This window comes from Bos grunniens, chromosome 1, assembly GCF_055505025.1.
Source record: "Bos grunniens cultivar Pamir isolate PY7600 chromosome 1, Bosgru_T2T1.0, whole genome shotgun sequence".
NCBI lineage: Eukaryota > Metazoa > Chordata > Mammalia > Artiodactyla > Bovidae > Bos > Bos grunniens.
This window is the reverse complement of record NC_141165.1, coordinates 98,530,131-98,550,717: the sequence shown is the minus strand read 5'-3', so window position 1 is coordinate 98,550,717 and position 20,587 is coordinate 98,530,131. Positions and strand designations below refer to the sequence as shown.

General features: G+C 43.0%; 2 protein-coding genes across 5 annotated transcripts in view; one reads left to right on the top strand and one right to left on the bottom strand.

Annotated features, from left to right (window-relative positions):
* The window catches only part of QTRT2 (queuine tRNA-ribosyltransferase accessory subunit 2), a 62,433-nt gene extending 57,792 nt beyond the window's left edge, over positions 1-4,641 (top strand). For all 3 annotated transcript variants that reach the window (XM_086405619.1, XM_086405613.1, XM_086405642.1), the window contains exon 9: positions 2,587-4,641. In XM_086405619.1, coding sequence (XP_086261745.1) covers positions 2,587-2,884 — 298 coding nt within the window. In that variant the 3' untranslated portion in view covers positions 2,885-4,641. The remainder of the gene's footprint in view (positions 1-2,586) is intronic.
* The window catches only part of DRD3 (dopamine receptor D3), a 61,364-nt gene that overhangs the window by 4,951 nt on the left and 35,826 nt on the right, over positions 1-20,587 (bottom strand). For both annotated transcript variants that reach the window (XM_086405744.1, XM_086405733.1), the window contains 4 exons: positions 19,294-19,436; positions 6,347-6,543; positions 5,206-5,283; positions 64-409 (listed from right to left, as the gene is read on the bottom strand). In XM_086405744.1, coding sequence (XP_086261870.1) covers positions 64-409; positions 5,206-5,283; positions 6,347-6,543; positions 19,294-19,436 — 764 coding nt within the window. The remainder of the gene's footprint in view (positions 1-63; positions 410-5,205; positions 5,284-6,346; positions 6,544-19,293; positions 19,437-20,587) is intronic.

Below are 20,587 nucleotides of genomic sequence, written 5' to 3'. Positions count from 1 at the left end.
CACTGAATTCAGCCTAACTCAACGTAATCCAACCTATCCCAGCTTAACATGACTCAAACTCACCAAGCACAATGACCAGCATCTGGGTTGCCTTCTTCTCCCGCAGTGGCACTGCCCGAGGTTGCAGGGGCCCCAGCCTCAGGGATGTCGATAACCTGCCATTGCTGAGTTTTCGAACCTCTAGGCTGAGTTTCGGTGCCATGGTAGGGCTGAGGGAGTTCCGAGTCCTCCCTTCCCTTTTCAAGTCTCCCTCTCCTTCTTGGAAGCCTGGTGTTCCCAAGGCAGTGTCTTGGCAGATACTGTAGTAGCGTTTCAGCTCCATGTGCGTCTGGCCAGGGGAGAGGGGCTGTAGATGTAACAAGAGTGGATCCTGACATTTCTGGGGATATTGTTTATCTTCTGAATGTTCCTGAAAAGGAAACAGAGCAATGAAGAAGAAAGAAACCATCATCCTGTGAAACCTACAGAGGGTGTCTCTGAGAGTGGTGGGCTCATGGGAAGTTATGGTAAACAAAATCTGCTTGTGGCTTTACAACCAAAAGCACCTACCACATGTAGAACATCTGAGAATCACAATAATCCCTTGAGGAGGGGAGCACAGAATTATAGCCTGGACTTTCTGAGGTAGAATGACCTGGATATGTTAAATGACACCATTAGGATGTAAGGAGAAAAATCTGGAATATTGGAAACTATAAGACAAATGACTCAGTTGCTTCAACAAATAAATTGCAATGACAAAAACAACACCTACTAGGTGCGGAGTATGGGTCTTACTTGAATTTTGATGCAAATAAACCATCTATAAAAATTTACCTGACATTTGAGGAAATTTTGAATGAATATTTAACATTGTGTGTGTGTTAGTTGCTCAGTTGTGTCTGACTCTTTGTGACCCCATGTACTATAGCCCACCAGATTCCTCATACTGGAATAGGTAGCCATTCCCTTCTCCAGGGGATCTTCCCGACCTAGGGATTGAACCCGGATCTCCTACATTGCAGGCAGATTCTTAACCATATGAGCCACCAGGGAGGAATTATTATTAAATTTGTTAGTGTGATGTGGTATTCTGGTTATATGTTTTATAAAAGAGCCCATATCCTTTAGAGAGTCTTATAGCATATTTTTGGTTGAAATGTTATTATGTTTGAGATCTGCTTCGCAACAATCCAGTGGGGTGTATGAATGTAGGTGGGCATGTAGTTGAAAGAAGACAGGGCCACGAGCTGATAATTGCTGAGCTTGGCTGATGGCTACTGAAGGCTTAGTTATATTTGTCTTTCTACTTTTTTACTTTTGAAATTTGTAATAACAAAAAGTTAAAAAACTCAGGATTTTCATCTCAGCTTCCTACTACTTAGATGCATCCTTGGGTAAGTTAATTAAATGTCTCTGATGCTGAAGCTGAAACTTCAGTATTTTGGGCACCTCATGTGAGGAGTTGACTCATTGGAAAAGACTCTGATGCTGAGAGGGATTCAGGGCAGGAGGAGAAGGGGACAGCAGAGGATGAGATGGCTGGATGGCATCACTGACTTGATGAACGTGAGTCTCAGTGAACTCTGGGAGTTGGTGATGGACAGGGAGGCCTGGCGTGCTGCGATTCATGGGGTCGCAAAGAGTCGGACACGACTGAGCAACTGAACCGAACTGAACTGAACTGAACCTCACTTATAAAACAGAAAAAAAAAAAAGAAAAAGAAATAGGCTTGGGGTGAGCAGACTCAGATGCAGATGTTTTGGGTATTTTGGAGGATGTGTGTGTGCTCAACAACAGCATTTCTTCCCATGTTTGAAAACTCAGATACTGTGTTAATCTTGAGTAGAAGAAAGACTCCCCAACACCTGTACTGAAGCCATGAAAATCAGATATTCACTCTCCCTGACCTCCCCACAGGGCAGCTAGAACTCTGGCTCATGAACACATGAACCAAGCCCAGCCAATTGGAGATTTGCACCTACAGCCTTGAACTTGCTCATGAAGCAAGACTTCAGAATTCATCCAGCAGTGGTGACAGTGTCCAGTGTCCTCACTATTCTACCCAGATTCTTCCTCAGGCATGAACAGCATCTTCTGAAGCTGTTCTTTAGCCTTCTTGTTAAGCTTGAGCTCCTTGATATCCTTCCAGCAAATTCCTTTTTTACATGTTAGTCAGTGTCAACAACCAAGAACTTTCACTAGTCTCTCCTTAGTTCAAGGAATCACAGTCTTCCAAATACTCAGGGGCAGTATACTGCACACACTCAGGAACATTGTTGAATGAATGAATGCACGTGGCCTTCAAGATAATTTAGTGTTTTATAAACTGTTCACAGATGTGTTTGTAAGGATTCTATCATAATATGTTTTTTAAAAATTTGGTTTTCATTTTGGTAGAATTTTCTAATAATTAATGTAAGTATATTGTGATTTATCTGGCTGACCATTTGTAAGATTATATTGATGGCTGAGCTGACATCTAGTGATCTTCTAAAAGGTGCATTATTTCTGAAACTAAAGGGCCAGGGACAAATTTCTGAGAGTGCTTATGAAATCTCACATTGGAGAACACTGATCTAATGCAGCTTGTCTCCCTTCCACAGATTTGGAAATTCAGTCCTACAGAAGGAAAGTGATTCTTCCTGTTCTCACATTAGTGAGTGTATTTTTCAACTCTCTCTACAAACTTTTATCACTACCTCTCTGGCTGACATGAAGAAACACTGGACTCCTTGGGATCTGGCTGGCGTAGCCCTCCATTCCCAGATGGCAGGACAGAATCTAATTCTCCACACTCCAGACAATGCCAGCTTCTTGATTCTCCAATCTCTCCTACGTAGTCACTACTTTTCCTTCATTTGCCCTTGGAGCCTTCTCAGACCTTGGATTTGTTGTAGGTAACTTTAAACCTCCTATCTACTAAAAAAAAAAAAAAATCATTTGCAGCAAAGGTCTGTAACTGCTATATGAGGCCCAGGTAAAAATGGTTAGTTAACTATACAGATATTAAGAAAAGTGGCAAGAATACACAGAAGAACTATACAGAAAAGATCTTCATGATCCAGATAATCATGATGGTATGATCACTCACCTAGAGCCAGACAAAGTCTGGTGGGAATGTGAAGTCAGGTGGGTCTTAGGCAGCATCACTATGAACAAAGCTAGTGGAAGTGATGGAATTCCAGTTGAGTTATTTCAAATCCTAAAAGATGATGCTGTGAAAGTGCTGCACTCATATTCCAGCAAATTTGGTAAACACAGCAGTGGCCACAGGACTGGAAAAGGTCAGTTTTCATTCCAATCCCAAAGAAAGGCAATGCCAAAGAATGTTCAAACTACTGCACAATTGCACTCATCTCACATGCTAGCAAGGTAGTGCTCAAAATTCTCCAAGCCAGGCTTCAACAGTATATGAACCTAGAACTTCCAGATGTTCAAGCTGGATTTAGAAAAGGCAGAGGAACCAGAGATCAAATTGCCAACATCCATTGGACCATTGAAAAAGCAAGAGAGTTCCAGAAAAATGTCTATTTCTGCTTTATTGACTACACCAAAGCCTTTGACTGTGTGGATCACAATAAACTGTGGAAAATTCTGAAAGAGATGGGAATACCAGACCACCTGACATGCCTCCTGAGAAATCTGTATGCAGGTCAAGAAGCAACAGTTAGAACTGGACATGGAACAACAGACTGGTTCCAAATAGGAAAAGGAGTACGTCAAAGCTGTATATTGTCACCCTGCTTATTTAACTTATATGCAGAGTACATCATGAGAAACGCTGGACTGGATGAAGCACAAGCTGGAATAAAGATTGCCAGGAGAAATATCAATAACCTCAGATATACAGATGACACTACTCTTATGGCAGAAAGTGAAGAAGAACTAAAGAGACTCTTGATGAAAGTGAAAGAGGAGAGTGAAAAAGTTGGCTTAAAACTCAACATTCAGAAAACTAAGATCATTGCATCTGGTCCCATCACTTCATGGCAAATAGATGGGGAAACAGTGTAAACGGTGAGAGACTTTATTTTTTTGGGCTCCAAAATCACTACAGATGGTGACTGCAGCCATGAAATTAAAAGACTTGCTCCTTGGAAGAAAAGTTATGACCAACATAGAAAGCATATTAAAAAACAGAGACATTACTTTGCCAACAAACATCCATCTAGTCAAGGCTATGGTTTTTCCAGCAGTCATGTATGGATGTGACTATACATGACTATTAAAAAAAGCTGAATGCTGAAGAATTGATGCTTTTGAACTGTGTGTTGGAGAAGACTCTTGAGAATGCTTGGACTGCAAAGGAGATCCAACCAGTCCATCTTAAAGGAAATCAGTCCTGAATATTCATTGGAAGGACTGATGTTGAAACTGAAACTCCAATACTTTGGCCACCCAGTGCAAAGAACTGACTCATTTGAAAAGACCCTGATGCTGGGAAAGATTGAAGGTGGGAGGATAAGGAGACAACAGAGGATGAGATGGTTGGATGACATCACTGACTCAATGGACATGAGTTTGAGTAAAGTCCGGGAGTTGGTGATGGACAGGGAAGCCTGGCATGCTGCGGTTGGTTCATGGGGTTGCAAAGAGTTGGACACGACTGAGAGACTGAACTATACAGAAATTAAACAAGGCTCTGTCATTCATCATGATGGGCTTTTGAAGCTTTATTCCTAATATTTACTTAGCTGTGGAGTTCAGGGAGAGGGATACTGGTCTTTTATCTAACACTTTTAGGCTCCATTTGGCACTTGGCTTGCTTGGGGAGTCAGGGCTGGTTTGAATGGGAAGGATAAGAATTAGGGCAACTATGAAAATGTCTTGGCTTTCCCCATATTTGATGGCAATTGGGCACACGAAATTCTCCCATTAGCCTCCTTTTTCTACTTTTCTTGGCTCTGCCCATGTCTGTTTCAGTGGTGTCCTTTCCCTCTAATGCAGGTGGTTCTGGATAGTAAACTCCACAACACATCCAAGAGTCACTGGCTCCAGTCATTGGGATCTATCCCAAGAGTCACATGCTTCTGGAATATCACTTGATAATGCCTATTTTGAAGCTCAAATTAGATAGGTTCTCAGGTTCATTATTTATCATAAATCCAAGTAGGAAACTGGGGCCAAATTCATTTTGGGATGGAAGTGGAATCGAGTCAAGCCATTGTCTTGAGAAAGGGTCTCTTATTCTTTTACTACAAGCATAGGCTTGGCTTACTTACCATTTTCCCTGTGGCATCTGATGGAAATCTGGCCCTTATTGAAAACTGCCGAATGGGATGCAACCGTAGACAGGAAGACTAGGGTGGGTTGAAGGAGAAACAGTTGTGTGTTAAGCTCTATATAGTTGGGTCATATAGGTGACGCTATATGAATACAATGTGTTGATATCCTCAGTCTGGGGTCCTGACCTCCTATTTCATGGGGGCTAATATTCTTGTTTCACCCAAGCTTTTGGACTTTCAATTTGAGATTATGATTCTCACTCAAGTCATTACAGCTTGATCTAGATGTCCAGTTTGGACCTACCTTCAAGATCACACTCAGTTCTTACTCTATGAAGCCCTTTCCTGAGCATATTGACTTTATCTTCTCATAACCTCTCCAGCATTTAATGTTTATGTGCTTAGTTGTCTTCATCTCACTTTGGCAAACATTCCATTCAGTTTTGGGCTGCTGATTAATTTTGAGTGTAGGTGTGTTTTATTTGCTTATCTAAGGTTTTAAACTCCATGAAGGTAGAGGCTGTAGAATATCCCTGCTGTCTCTTGCTTAGCAGTTACAAGTGATAGGTATGTATCCATTCATGCTTCAAATGAATACACTTGAATCATGTACTAGGCACTGGAATAAGCAGAATTTACAACCCAAGCAATTGGAATATTTCAATAAACTTCCTTTTCAGAGCCTCAAAAGACCTAATAAAATGTGCCATCAGCATCCCATTCCACCAGCTGGTTAGTGCCTTGACACAGAGGCAGATCTAGAAAGGAAAATAAATTTCAACAGACCCCTAGTGATTCTTGATGTGAATGGTCTGGCCAAAAAGTCATTCCTGGAAACCCAGCAGCAGTGAATGGTAAAGCTGCTACACTGAAACTTCACACCTGTGTGATATCTGAACAGCCCTCTCATTGAGGGCAATGAGAGACTTTGAAAGGAAGCAGAACAAGCCCAGAAAGGGTGCTCTAGGGAAGACTATCAATGCACTGTTGAGATTGGATTTCCTCCAAGACCTAGCCAATATCTGCAGGTTAAAAGGTGGCAGATGTGTGTCCTTGATGGGCGAACAGGCAAAAGCATGCACTGCTGGACACAAGGGTAGGAGGCCGTGTCTTCCTTCTGCCACTTCAGGATGCTCACCTGTTGGGGGAAGCTGGGTCTGACACTGAGGCACTGACTGTTCTGTCGAGTGAGGATCCGCTTCCGTCTCCTCTGTCTCAACACCACGTAGATCCTGGCATAGACGAGGACAGTCACTCCAAAGGGCAGGTAGAAGGACACCACTGAAGAGTAGAGGACAAAGTCAGGGTTGGAGATGGAGCAGATGCTGGGGTCTCCTGTGAGTGAGAGAAGTGGAGAAAGCAAAGTCGTTGGCCAAGAACGGGATTCAGTGGCGAGCACAGAATAGGCCCCACATCACGTGTGGTGTCTCCACCATCACGTCCACAATGGACGTCTGAGAAGTGCCGGGAGCCGGTCCTGTCTCCTCCTCTGCATGTCCCAATTTACATGCTGCCTCCTCTGAGTAGGCTGCCTGCCTCGAGTTTCTCAGTCAGAAGCAACCCTTCCTTCCTTTGCGCCCCACAGTCTTTTATTGTCATCACTCTTGTGTAATTAGCACTCATGGCCTGATTGTTAAGCTGTGGGGGAGGCTGTGCCATCCCAGACACCCACATTGTCCACTTGTCCTCCATACGAGGTCTAATTCATCTTTTTTTCATATATTTATTTTTTAATTGGACAGAAATTGCTTGACAATGCTGTGTTGGTTTCTGTTGTACAGCAATGCAAATCAGCCGTGATTATATTAATACAAGTATCCCCTTCCTCTTAAGCCTACCTCCCATGCCCCCATTACACCCCTCTGCTCCCTGTGTTATATACCAACTTCTCACCAGCTATCTGTTTTACACTTGGTAGTGTATATATTTCGATGCTACTTTCTCTGTTCATCCTACTCTTTCCTTCCCCAACTGTGTCCACAAGTCTCTTCTACATATCTGTGTCTCTGTTCCTTCCCTGCAAATAGGCCCATCATTACCATTTTTCTAGATTCCATAGACATGTGTTAAGTTCAGTTCAGTTCAGTCGTTTAGTCGTGTCCGACTCTTCAACCCCGTGAACTGCAGCACACCAGGCCTCCCTGTCCATCACCAACTCCTGGAGTCCACCCAAATCCATGTACATCGATTCGGTGATGCCATTCAACCATCTCATCCTCCATCATCCCCTTCTCCTCCTGCCCTCAATCTTTCCCAGCATCAGGGTCTTTTCCAATGAGTCAGCTCTTCGCATCAGGTGGCCAAAGTATTGCAGTTTCAGTTTTAGCATCAGTCCTACCAATGAACACCCAGGACTGATCTCCCTTAGGATGGACTGGTTGGATCTCCTTGCAGTTCAAGGGACTCTCAAGGGTCTTTTCCAACACCACAGTTCAAAACCATCAATTCTTCAGCACTCAGCTTTCTTTATAGTCCAACTCTCACATCCATACATGACCACTGGAAAAATCATAGCCTTGACTAGACAGACCTTTGTTGACAAAGTAATGTCTCCGCTTTTTAATATGCTGTCTAGGTTGGTCATGACTTTCCTTCCAAGGAGTAAGCGTCTTTTAATTTCATGGCTGCAATCACCATCTGCAGTGATTTTGGAGCCCAGAAAAATAAAGTCAGCCACTGTTTCCAGTGTTTCCTCATCTGTTTGCCATAAAGTGATGGGACCAGATGCCATGATCTTAGGTTTCTGAATGTTGAGCTTTAAGCTAACTTTTTCATTCTCCTATTTCACTTTCATCAAGAGGCTTTTTAGTTCTTCTTCACTTTCTGCAATAAGGGTGGTGTCATCTGCATATCTGAGGTTATTGATATTTCTCCCGGCAATCTGGATTCCAGCTTGTGTTTCATCCAGCCCAGCGTTTCTTATGATGTACTCTGCATATAAGTTAAATAAGCAGGGTGACAATATACAGCCTTGACGTACTCCTTTTCCTATTTGGAACCAGTCTGTTGTTCCATGTCCAGTTCTAACTGTTGCTTCCTGACCTGCATACAGGTTTCTCAAGAGGCAGATCAGGTGGTCTGGTATTCCCATCTCTTGAAGAATTTTCCACAGTTTATTGTGATCCACACAGTCAAAAGCTTTGGCATAGTCAATAAAGCAGAAATAGATGTTTTTCGGGAACTCTCTTGCTTTTTCCATGATCCAGCGGATGTTGGCAATTTGATCTCTGGTTCCTCTGCCTTTTCTAAAACCAGCTTGAACATCTGGAAGTTCACGGTTCACATATTGCTGAAGCCTGGCTTGGAGAATTTTGAGCATTACTTTACTAGTGTGTGAAATGAGTGCAATTGTGAGGTAGTTTGAACATTCTTTGGCATTGTCTTTCTTTGTGATCAAAATGAAAAGTAACCTTTTCCAGTCCTGTGGCCACTGCTGAGTTTTCCAAATTTGCTTGCATATTGAGTGCAGCACTTTCACAGTATCATCTTTGAGGATTTGAAATAGCTCAACTGGAATTCCATCACTTCCACTAGCTTTGTTCGTAGTGATGCTTCCTAAGGCCCACTTGACTTCAGATTCCAGGATGTCTGGCTCTAGGTGAGTGATCACACTCATCAAGTTTATCTGGGTTGTGAAGATCTTTTCTGTATAGATCTTCTGTGTATTCTTGCCACCTCTTCTTAATATCTTTTGCTTCTGTTAGGTCCCTACCATTTCTGTCCTTTATTGAGCCCATCTTTGCATGACATGTTCCCTTTGTATCTCTAATTATCTTGAAGAGATCTCTAGTCTTTTCCATTCTATTGTTTTCCCCTATTTCTTTGCATTGATCACTGAGGAAGTCTTTCTTATCTCTCCTTGCTATTCTTTGGAACTCTGCATTCAAATGGGTATATCTTTCCTTTTCTCCTTTGCTTTTCACTTCCCTTCTTTTCACAGGTATTTGTAAGGCCTCCTCAGACAGCCATTTTGCTTTTTTGCATTTCTTTTTCTTGGGGATGGTCTTGATTCCTGTCTCCTGTACAATGTTATGATCCTCCGTCCATAGTTCATCAGGCACTCTGTCTGTCAGATCTAGTCCCTTAAATCTATTTCTCACTTCCACTGTATAGTCATAAGGGATTTGATTTAGGTCATACCTGAATGGTGTAGTGGTTTTCCCTACTTTCTTCAATTTCAGTCTAAATTTGGCAATAAGGAGTTCATGATCTGAGCCACAGACAGCTCCTGGTCTTGTTTTTGCTGACTGTATAGAGCTTCTCCATCTTTGGCTGCAAAGAATATAATCAATCTGATTTTGGTGTTGACCATCTGGTAATGTCCATGTGTAGAGTCTTCTCTTGTGTTGTTGAAAGAGGGTGTTTGTTATGACATGTGCATTCTCTTGGCAGAACTCTATTAGCCTTTGCCCTGCTTCATTCTGTACTCCAAGGCCAAATTTGCCTGTTACTCCAGGTGTTTCTTGACTTCCTACTTTTGCATTCCAGTCCCCTGGAATGCAATAATGAAAAGGACATCTTTTTTGGGTGTCAGTTCTAAAAGGTCTTGTAGGTCTTCATAGAACTGTTCAACTTCAGCTTCTTCAGCATTACTGGTTTGGGCATAGACTTGGATTACTGTGATATTGAATGTGTTAATATACAATATATGTTCCTCTTTTTCTGATAGAGTTCAGTCTGTATAACAGGTTCTAGGTTCATCCACCTCATAGAACTGACTCAAATTTGTTCTTTTTCGTGGCTGAGTAATATTCCATTGTGTAGATGTACTACATCTTTATCTGCTCATCTGCTGATGGACATCTAGGTTGCTTCCATGTGCTAGCTATTGTAAATATTGGTGCTATGAACATTGGGGTACATGTGTCTTTTTCAATTATGATTTTCTCAGGTATATGCCCAGTAGTGGGATTGTTGGGGTAGTTCACTTCCCAGGTAGCTTGGGTGGTAAAGAATCTGCCTGCAGTTCAGGAGACTCAAGTTTAATCCGTGGGTGGGAAGATCTCCTGGAGAAGGGAACAGCTACCCACTCCAGTATTCTTCCCTGAATAATTCCATGAACAGAGGCGCCTGGCAGGCTACAGTCCGTGGGATCACAAAGAGTCGGACACAAATGAGTGACTAATGTTTCATTTTCATGGTAGTTTTATTCCTAGTTTTTTAAGGAATCTCCATACTGTTCTCCATAGTGGCTGTATCAATTTACACAGATGGCCAATAAACACATGAAAAGATGTTCAACATCACTAAATATTGGAGAAATGCAAATCTAATTCATCTTTGTGTTGCTCACAGTTCACTTAAAAAGAAAATTTACTGATGATTACATGCCAGACACCACTCTACACTGGGGCTACAAAGATGAGTAAGACTCAGTGTCTACCCTTGAAGGAGCTCACAGTCTAGACAGACAGAAAATCCTTTCTGTATGCTGTGCTAAGTGTCACAGAGGGACGTGGCCTGGGAGGCTGGGTGGAGTGTCACAGAGTAACAGAACAGAGGCTCCCAGGAGGGATGCAGCCCCTGCAAAAAGGCCTGCTGGTGTGGAGGCCATCAAAGGAGCATTGAATGCAATGAGAGAAAGGAGGAAGGCTTCCATGCTGAGAACGCCAGGTCTCCATGTTTGAATCAAGTGTGGGGCAGGTGGTGGCTGAATACAGGCAAGTTTATTTTTCAGGGAATCCCTGTTCTGCTCAAAGGTACAATGGCAAAAGAGCCAGTAAACATATTGCCATCATGGACAATGTGAATTGAGGCATGTCCTTATCCTTGCTTTACGTCCTGAAATGCTCCTGGGCCTCCTCTCTAGGAGGGCCCTGCAACTTTGTCTTCATTAGAGATGTTGAGATTCCTCCAATAGCCAGAGTGAGACCTGATACTTGCGTCACCTTGGAAAAGAAAAGGAAAGAAAACTAATATCTTCTGGGTGATTCCGAGGGCTTTATACACATTGTCTTACCTAATCATTGTGGCAAAATGATGTAAGCAGGTGTCATTGCTATCTCTATTCTCAGATGAGCTGACGAAGGCTCAGAGAGATTCAGTAAGTGGCCCAACATCACATAGTCTGAAAGGGGTGGAGCCCAGATTCCTCCAGTTATTCTGATCCCAAAGCCAATGTTCTTTCTAGGATTTTAACTCTCCGCTTCCCTCTACCACTGGCACACAACAAACTTGCACTTTGTCCCATCATCAACAGGTGTTGGCACATCCAGTCAATCTTAATGAAGGGGTGAGGATTCTCCAGTCCACAATCTGGCCTCAGAAAATGTAGCCTCGGGTGTGAACTGATGAGAGAGGGCCTTGGACCCCATTCTGCTTCCTGGTCTTTGGATGTAGGCAGAGCCCAGGCAGCTTGAGGTGGGAGACCCAGGTCTCCACTTACTATCTGACCTTGGGTTTATTACTTAATGTGAACCGTGAACTTCCTGATGTTCAAGCTGGTTTTAGAAAAGGCAGAGGAACCAGAGATCAAATTGCCAACATCTGCTGGATCATGGCAAAAGCAAGAGAGTTCCAGAAAAGCATCTATTTCTGCTTTATTGACTATGCCAAAGCCTTTGACTGTGTGGATCACAAGAAACTGTGGAAATTTCTTCAAGAGATGGGAATACCAGACCACCTGATCTGCCTCTTGAGAAATTTGTATGCAGGTCAGGAAGCAACAGTTAGAACTGGACATGGAACAATAGACTGGTTCCAAAGAGGAAAAGGAGTACGTCAAGGCTGTATATTGTCACCCTGTTTATTTAACTTATATGCAGAGTACATCATGAGAAATGCTGGACTGGAAGAAACACAAGCTGGAATCAAGATTGCTGGGAGAAATATCAATAACCTCAGATATGCAGATGACACCACCCTTATGGCAGAAAGTGAAGAGGAACTAAAAAGCCTCTTGATGAAAGTGAAAGTGGAGAGTGAAAAAGTTGGCTTAAAGCTCAACATTCAGAAAACGAAGATCATGGCATCTGGTCCATCACTTCATGGGAAATAAATGGGGAAACAGTGGAAACAGTGTCAGACTTTATTTTTCTGGGCTCCAAAATCACTGCAGATGGTGACTGCAGCCATGAAATTAAAAGGCGCTTACTCCTTGGAAGGAAAGTTATGACCAACCTAGATAGCATATTCAAAAGCAGAGACATTACTTTGCCAACAAAGGTTCGTCTAGTCAAGGCTATGGTTTTTCCAGTGGTCATGTATGGATATGAGAGTCGGACTGTGAAGAAGGCTGAGCGCTGAAGAATTGATGCTTCTGAACTGTGGTGTTGGAGAAGACTCTTGAGAGTCCCTTGGACTGCAAGGAGATCCAACCAGTCCATTCTGAAGGAGATTAGCCCTGGGATTTCTTTGGAAGGAATGATGCTAAAGCTGAAACTCCAGTACTTTGGCCACCTCATGCGAGGAGTTGACTCATTGGAAGAGACTCTGATGCTGGGAGGGATTGGGGGCAGGAGGAGAAGGGGACGACAGAGGATGAGATGGCTGGATGGCATCACTGACTCGATGGATGTGAGTCTCAGTGAACTCCGGGAGTTGGTGATGGACAGGGAGGCCTGGCGTGCTGCGATTCATGGGGTTGCAAAGAGTCGGACACGACTGAGCGACTGATCTGATCTGATCTGATCTGATGCCAAACCTTGGGCTTCCCTTGTGACTCAGCTTATAAAGAATCCGCCTGCAATGCGGGAGACCTGGGTTTGATCCCTGGGTTGGGAAGATCCCCTGGAGAAGGGAAGGGCTACCCAGTCCAGTATTCTGGCCTGGAGAATTCCATGGACTGTATAGTCTATGGGTTCACTTTCACTTTCATGCCAAACCCTCAGTTTCATTATCTGTGAAAGAAAGACAAAAATCCTGTCTCATGTAGAGGTTGTGAGACTAAATGGCAGCTATTATTATTATTAATATCATTTACTATATACCTCTTCTGAGCTTTTTGAACTTGAAAGGGAAGGTATCACTTGGAATGAAAATTTGAAGAGAGGCTTGTATGGAACAGAATTTGTAGAGGAGAGAAGGGAGCAACAGGTAAGAATTAAGACAAACCAAACTGAACGTGTTTAGTGCTCAGTGAGGCATTTTAATGACAACACTGCCACCAGACCCTTTATGAGCCACTCCAAATTCTATGATTCTCTGAGGAGGGGGCAAAATTCAAGGAAAATTAATGTCTTCTCACCAAAGCCTGTATCTTCATCCTTTAGGGAATGGATCATAAGACTCTGAACAGTGATCACCATATTGGCATTTCTGGTAATCTGGGGAAATGGGGTTGGGGGCAGGGAGAGGGTGGCACCTGGTGGTCTTTCTGAGTCTATAAGGAGCCATGCTGGCAGTGACCTGCCCACCCCTGCCATCAGCACCCTTGATGTCAGTGACTGACATGTCTCCTCTAATGAGGAGGCACCTCGGCATGTCTGTAGTGAGAGGGGGTCAGAGGGTGGCAGAGTCACTTTCCTCCTGTTCATCTGGTTGCCATCCTTGGTGTGCTGGGTCTCCATGGGTCTCCCCAGCTAGACCTTCTCCCCTTCTTTACCTTCCCCTGGGTTCTGGGAGGCTGACCTCTACTTTATACATTAACTACAGTATAGTCAATGTAATGTAAAAATTATTTTGGGGTCACTGAGCAATGAAGACACCCCCGAGCCTGCCTTGTTATCCTGTCCTTCCTTCCCTAAGAACCTGCTGCCTGAGCTTAGACAGAGTTTTGAAGCTCGTCCCACAATTTCACCACACTATGTGGCTGGTGAGGCCTGTCAGCAGGCAGAGTGACATTGGAGAAGGATGGGCAGTGAGCTGGGCCCTGCCTCAGCCTCCTCCAGGCCAGGCCTTGGAGTGCGTCCTGTGGGCAGGGCGGAGTGAAGCGCCTCGCACAGTGGGGTGCAGTTCTGCAAGCTTCTCTCTGCTGAGTCCCAAGGAGGTGGTGAGAGCAGGGAGCCCCCCAAGAGCTAAGCTTCCCCAGGAGACGCGGTGCCTTGTCTTGATTATTTAACTGAAACAGTACTGTGCTGTCAGCACGAGTTATTGAATGATGAATCAATGAGCAACATGTACAGAGGAGCATTTTCACTAAGAACATCAGCAGTCATGAGCCAAAGCCTAATAGGGAAGGCTGGGAAGTTACTAAGCCAACTGATTTCAACAGCTAAGGGGCAAAGAATGATGGTGAGGACTCACCCACTGATTCATTCAACACAAGTTTATGGAGCCCCTGCTGTATTCAAGGGCTTCCCTGGTGGCTCAGCTGGTAAAGAATCTGCCTGCAATGTGGGAGACCTGAGTTCGATCCCTGGGTTGGGAAGATCCCCTGGAGAAGGGAAAGGCTACCCACTCCAGTACTCTGGCCTGTAGAATTCCATGGGCTGTATAGTCCATGGGGTTGCAAAGAGTCAGACACACTGTATTTAAGGCATTGCACTCAGTGGTAAACAACATCTTTTGTGGGCTGGGCTGTGAACTTAAGTTCCATAGTGATGTGAATGGCAAAGTCAAAAGCAAGTTGAGTTGAGAGATTCATGAATTTCCAACTCATTGGAGGATTTGTCCTCAATTTGTTTACAAAGACAGGAGATCCTGATGAATTTGATTGAAGATGAGCCTAGTATTCTCTTAACTTTGTGCTTCTCAATCAACCATCCTCTGCCCCTTATCCAGTGTTCTGAAAGCCAGGTGAGGCATTCTATTGCTAAAATTTAGAGTTGTTTTTTTTTAAAGCCACACTGTGAGGGTTTCCCTGGTGGCTCAGAAGAGTCCACCTGCAATGCAGGAGACCTGGGTTCAATCCCTGGGTTGGAAAGATCTCCTGGAGGAGGGAATGGCAATCACTCCTGTATTCTTGCCTGGAGAATTCCATGGACAGAGAAGCTGGTTGGCTACAGTCCATGGAGTCACACAAAGTCATGCACAACTGAGTGGCTAATACACACATATACACGTGTGGCACGTGGGCTCTCACTTCCCTAACCAGGCAGCTAACCCACCCTCTGGTAGTGAAAGTGCGGGTTCTATTGCTAAACTATAAACAGCCCTCCTCTATTTCCTTGTTTCAAAAGAAAATTAAGCCGGTAGGAACTTTCTTTAAAGTTTTTTGCACTTGAAAGTTTCTTAAATTCTGGTCACCGGCTATTGTTTATCCATTCTGGAATTTTAAATAACTCAATAGCTGTCTGATTTAGCAAAAATTTAGATCCTAGTTATTTTTCTGACCTGTGCAATGGAAGGATCGGGGATCTTTAGGGTTTTCTCTAGCACTAGCTCTCCACCCTCCATTGCCGTAGGGGCTGGATGCTGTGATATTTGACTCCTGACTGCTAAATCTCTGCTGGGACCCGAGGCAACACAGGTCGACCAGGCCCCACAGCCTTGGAACTCTCTGCAACCCACAGTCCTGCCTTATGTGTGCATCCAGAAATGCATGTCACCCTTCCCAGGCAATAAGAGCGATTCCAGGAAGGAAGAAACTGCAGTTCAACTTTGTTCTACCTCAGTCCCTAGGGTCGCAAAGAGTCGGACATGACTGAGTGACTGAACTGAACTGAACTGAAGATGTTCTCTGACCATTCACAATCCTATATGGCAGCCCATTTCATTAAAACAAGAGCTCTGGGGACTTCCTTGGTGGCCCAGGGGTTAAGCATCCACCTCGCAATTCAGGGGATGCGGGTTTGACCCTTGGTCAGGGAACTAAGATCCCCCACACACCTCAGAGCAACTAAGCAGGCCCATGGGCTCTGGAGCCCCTGAGCCACATCTGGAGAGTCTGGGCATCGCAATGAAAGGCCCCGCAGGAGGTAGCAAAGATCCCTTGTGCTGCAGCTAAGACCCGACGCAGCCAAATATGTAAATTAATTAATTTAGGAAAAGAAAAAAAGAAATTGAAAAAAAAGAAGAGCTCTGCCAGAGGGTTGTGTTTTGTGCTGCATTTAGTAGAAGTCCAGTGACTTCCACTATCTGCCAGTACACTGCCCCTTTCTCCTCTGCTTCTCACAGCAGGAGGAGTAAGAAAAAACGGCGGAGAAGTCATTTCTACTGGGGTTTCAATATAACTTGGGAACTTCCTTATAGACGCAATATAGCACTATATCAATAGCGAAGTTATGCTGTGAAGGCTAGACGAGGCAGAGGACGGCTGGGCTTCTCTGCCTTGAGTCCTGCTCACAAATTCTCTAACCGATGTTCTAGAATGGGACGACTAGGCTCTTCTCTGACCACCAGCAGAACTACCACTGTTTAGATTTACCTTGGAGCAAGGGCATAGTTATATTTTGAAGCAGAGGAACTTTTTCTAATACATAATAATAACAATAACACTGGCTAATATCTATTGGGCTTTTATAATGGCCCAGAGACTTTAACACAATATGTGAATAAGTGGAGAGCTTATTATAGTCTGGACTTCCCTGGTGGCTCAGCTGGTAAAGAATCTGCCTGCAATGCGGGAGACCTGGGTTCCAACCCTGGGTTGGGAAGATCCCCTGGAGAAGGGAACAGCTACTCACTCCAGTATTCTGGCCGGGAGAATTCCATGGACTGTGTAGTCCATGGGTTGCAAAGAGTCAGACATGACTGAGTGACTTTCACTTTCACTTACTGTAGTCTAATGAATACATTTAAAAGTAAAAGAGAAAGAGATGAGAGAGAAGCGAGCCTATACGTGCTAAGTCACAAGTCTTTTTTGCCTTCTCAATTCTATATTTGAAAATTCTTTTGGAAAGTTTTATTTCTGGAACAATTATGATCTCACTGGTGGCAACAAGACTGCAATTAGCTCATCATTCTTCTTCACTTTACATGTTGACATTAACTGGGAACCCTGTCTAATGTCAGATTTTGAGACTGTTACCTCTGTGTGTGTGTGTGTGTGTGTGTGTGTGTGTGTGAGCATGAGTAAGACTGCCCCTGCCAGCCTCCAAGAATGAGTAAGAGGAATAACTCTGCCCAGCAAACATTGCTGGAGGTTTGCTGCTGGTTCATTTTGCAGATTCCAACTTAGAAGGCATTTTCTCTTTTGAAAAAGTGTTTATTTATTTATTTGGCTGTGTTGGGTCTTAGTTGTGGCATGAGAATTCTTAATTATGGCATGTAGGATCTAGTTCCCTGACCAGGGATAGAACCCAGGCTCCTGCGTTAGAGCACAGTCTTAGATTGGGCCACCAGGGAAGTCCAGAATGCATTTTCTTATAGAAACATGGATATAAAGGGTGGCTTAGTTATCAGACTAACACCCAGAGCACATTTAGACTCACTGAAATGGTATTTGGGTGCCAGAGTCAGCCTCTATTTTATGTTAGAGAGTGTTGCCTTGGTGTATGTGTGTGCACACACGCGTTTGTGTATATAATGTGTCACTGGTAAGTGGTGATGGGAAACAGTAAAAAGTAATGCAAAGATGATAACAACATCATATTTTAGGAGCACCCTGAATTGACCAGGCACATGTTCATTGGATAACTTCTCAATTTAACCTCTAATATGGCAGAGAAACAAGCCTCACCTTGAGTAGGGGATATGTGCTTGGCATGTCTATGTATGTTATCCCAATTTAATCTTCACTTAATTGTAAAAAAAGCTCCGTGAAGGAGGTGGAGTGAAGTTATGGCATATGTAGGCTTAGCTTCTAGAGTCAATGAAAATTATAGAGTCAAAATTCACCCTGAATCACATATAAAAATATACATGGTTTGATTACAACCCTGAACAGTAATAAGTAAAGACATATGACACATGCAGGAATATGTCATCTTTGATAAAGAGTTCAACATAACATGTAATTTTAGAGATAAAGTTGCTGCACTTATTTGCAGGAGGACATATATAAAAAGAAATGCTGAAAACTTCCTAACTAAATACACAGACCTAGTCCAAATATTTGATTTTGTTCGTTTATGCTCTACTATATTATTACTCCAAATTTGTCGATGGGGAAGCTTAACTTAGAAAAGTTAAGTAACTTGTTCAAACAGACACAGCTGTTAAGTAGTAGAATTGAAGTTTGCATCTAGGTTTTTCTGACTCCAGGGCCTCTGCCTTCCTAAATGTATTCTGACTTCTAAATAATTGACCAGCAAATGACTCTTTGAAGACTATTTATAAGTTAAGATTTACCTGAATTTATATGTAATATGTTACATATATCTGTACACATAAGTACATAGCTATGTGACTTGAACATGTATACCAGAAATTCATAAAAGTGGAACATAGTCGGAATTGAATGAACCAATTCAAATGGACGAAGTAAGAAATCCAGATGAACACTAGAACAGGAGTTAAGTAGTTACCTCTTAGTGAATACTCAGTCTTTACTGTCAGTGCCTATAACCTTACTATATGTGCTAACAATTTTCTTTCAAGACATGAAATTCCTGAGGCTGAAAGATGGTCATAGAATAGACATGGAAGGTACTGAAGCACGTGAGGTATAGATTTGGATCAGTATTGTATTTAAAGTCCTGGACATGTCAGATAAACACATTTTTTATCCATTTGTCCATCCATCCATCCATCCTGCCAACCATCCATCCATCTGATAGAAGATGTACCATGTGCTGAGCACCATGGCCAAAAATTTCTGTGTATTAAAAATATAAAATACATCCTCCAATAATTCACAAATGTATCCTAGTTCCCAACGTATGCTAGAAATGATTCTTATTGAGTAAAAAGCTAGAAATGTATACCCTGCTCAAGGGCTTTTATGATATGCTACTTTGCGTTGTAAATTCATTACAAATTATCATCTTTTCATTAACAAATCTCACCTGAATTATTCATATAGCATAGTTTTTTTAACTGGCATATTTCTTCAAATGAATACAATGGTATTTCTTTCAAAATAGGAGTAAGCCAGACTTCATTAATTGGGGCAGCGTGTGGCTCCTGCACCATTAAGTGAAGAGATTTTGCTTTCTGTTTTATTTATAATCAATAGAGGCCACTGCTTTGCAAGCTATAGGATCCTCATTTGATTACAAAGTACACTGCCTTTGAGGTCAGACATTTCAGGGATGAACAGCACTCACAGCCATTCAGATGTGCTATGAATCACTTGGGTGTTGCAAGTGACACTGTCATTGTTACCTGTGGTGTTGAAGCCAAAGAGGAGGGGGCAGGACACAGCAAAGGACAGCAGCCAGACAGCTGTGATCATGAGGGCCACGCGTCGACAGGAGCTCTGTCCCGTGCCTTGCTGGTAGTGAACAGGCATGACCACAGCAGTGTACCTGTGAAAGGAAGGGGATAGAGAATAGGTAGGATGAGAAGTGTCAAAAGACAGGTTGCAAAAGGTTACTAGATGAATAATCAGGTTGATACATGCGGAAGGAGAAAAATACTTTGGTTGGAGAAACTTAAGGGAGAAAAGGGTCTTTGAGTGAACACAGCAGAAAGATTGAGATAAGACAGATGAAGAACTCATTGAGGGAGGTGAGCAGAGACGGGGAGAAAGAGTGAAAAGCATAGCATAGTGACCCTGGGTTGTCAGCGAGCTTCTGGTATATCCAAGAGGGTATCAGGAGTGGCTGCTGGCCCAGCCTTGTATTCACATACCCTGACACTCTTAAACCTGAAGACTCTAGGTGCTGGTTTGTGGGCCTTTATTTTCTTCCACAGCTTTCAGATAATGATGGAACTATGCCCAAAGAGGATGTTTATCCCCGCTTGTATCCTAACATTAATTCTAACCCTTGCAGTGACAACTATTCCAAGTAGCAGAGATTTTGTAAATAGAGATGAGTAATATCTAATGAAGGCTTATTTTAAAATCAACTTTTCATGCTGCCTTAGTCTTTTTGGGCTGCTCTATCCAAAATACCATTGGGTGACTTAAACAATAAATATTTATTTTTCACAGTCCAGGAGATTGGGAAGTCCAGGATTAATGTGCTGGTAGATTTGGTATCTGGTATTAAACCCACTACTTGGTTGGTGGACAGCCATCTTCTTGCTGTGTTCTCTCATTGTGGGAGGGGTGAAGCAAGCTCTCTGGAGTCTCTTTTATAAGGGAAAATCCCATTAATGAGGGTGGATTCCTACTCAAAGGTTCCACTTCCTAGTACCATCACAGTGGAGGTTAGGATTTTAATATATGAATTTGGGGGTGGGGGATGTAAACATTCAGTCTACAGCACACACTTTTACATGGTCAAAGCTATTTTTTATTCTTGTTGGATATTGTCTTTTCTGTGGTATATCCACGCGTACATTTCCAGCTGCTTATTGGACTTACCTACACCATTGTTCCATGGTTGTCCCAAACTCAAGCTATCTGAAGTAGATCTTTCTATTTTCCTACATCTCTTAATCTGGCTCCACTTCCTGCCTTTCTTCAAGACATCCACACCCAACATTCAGGCTTTTTGACATTTCTTTGGCC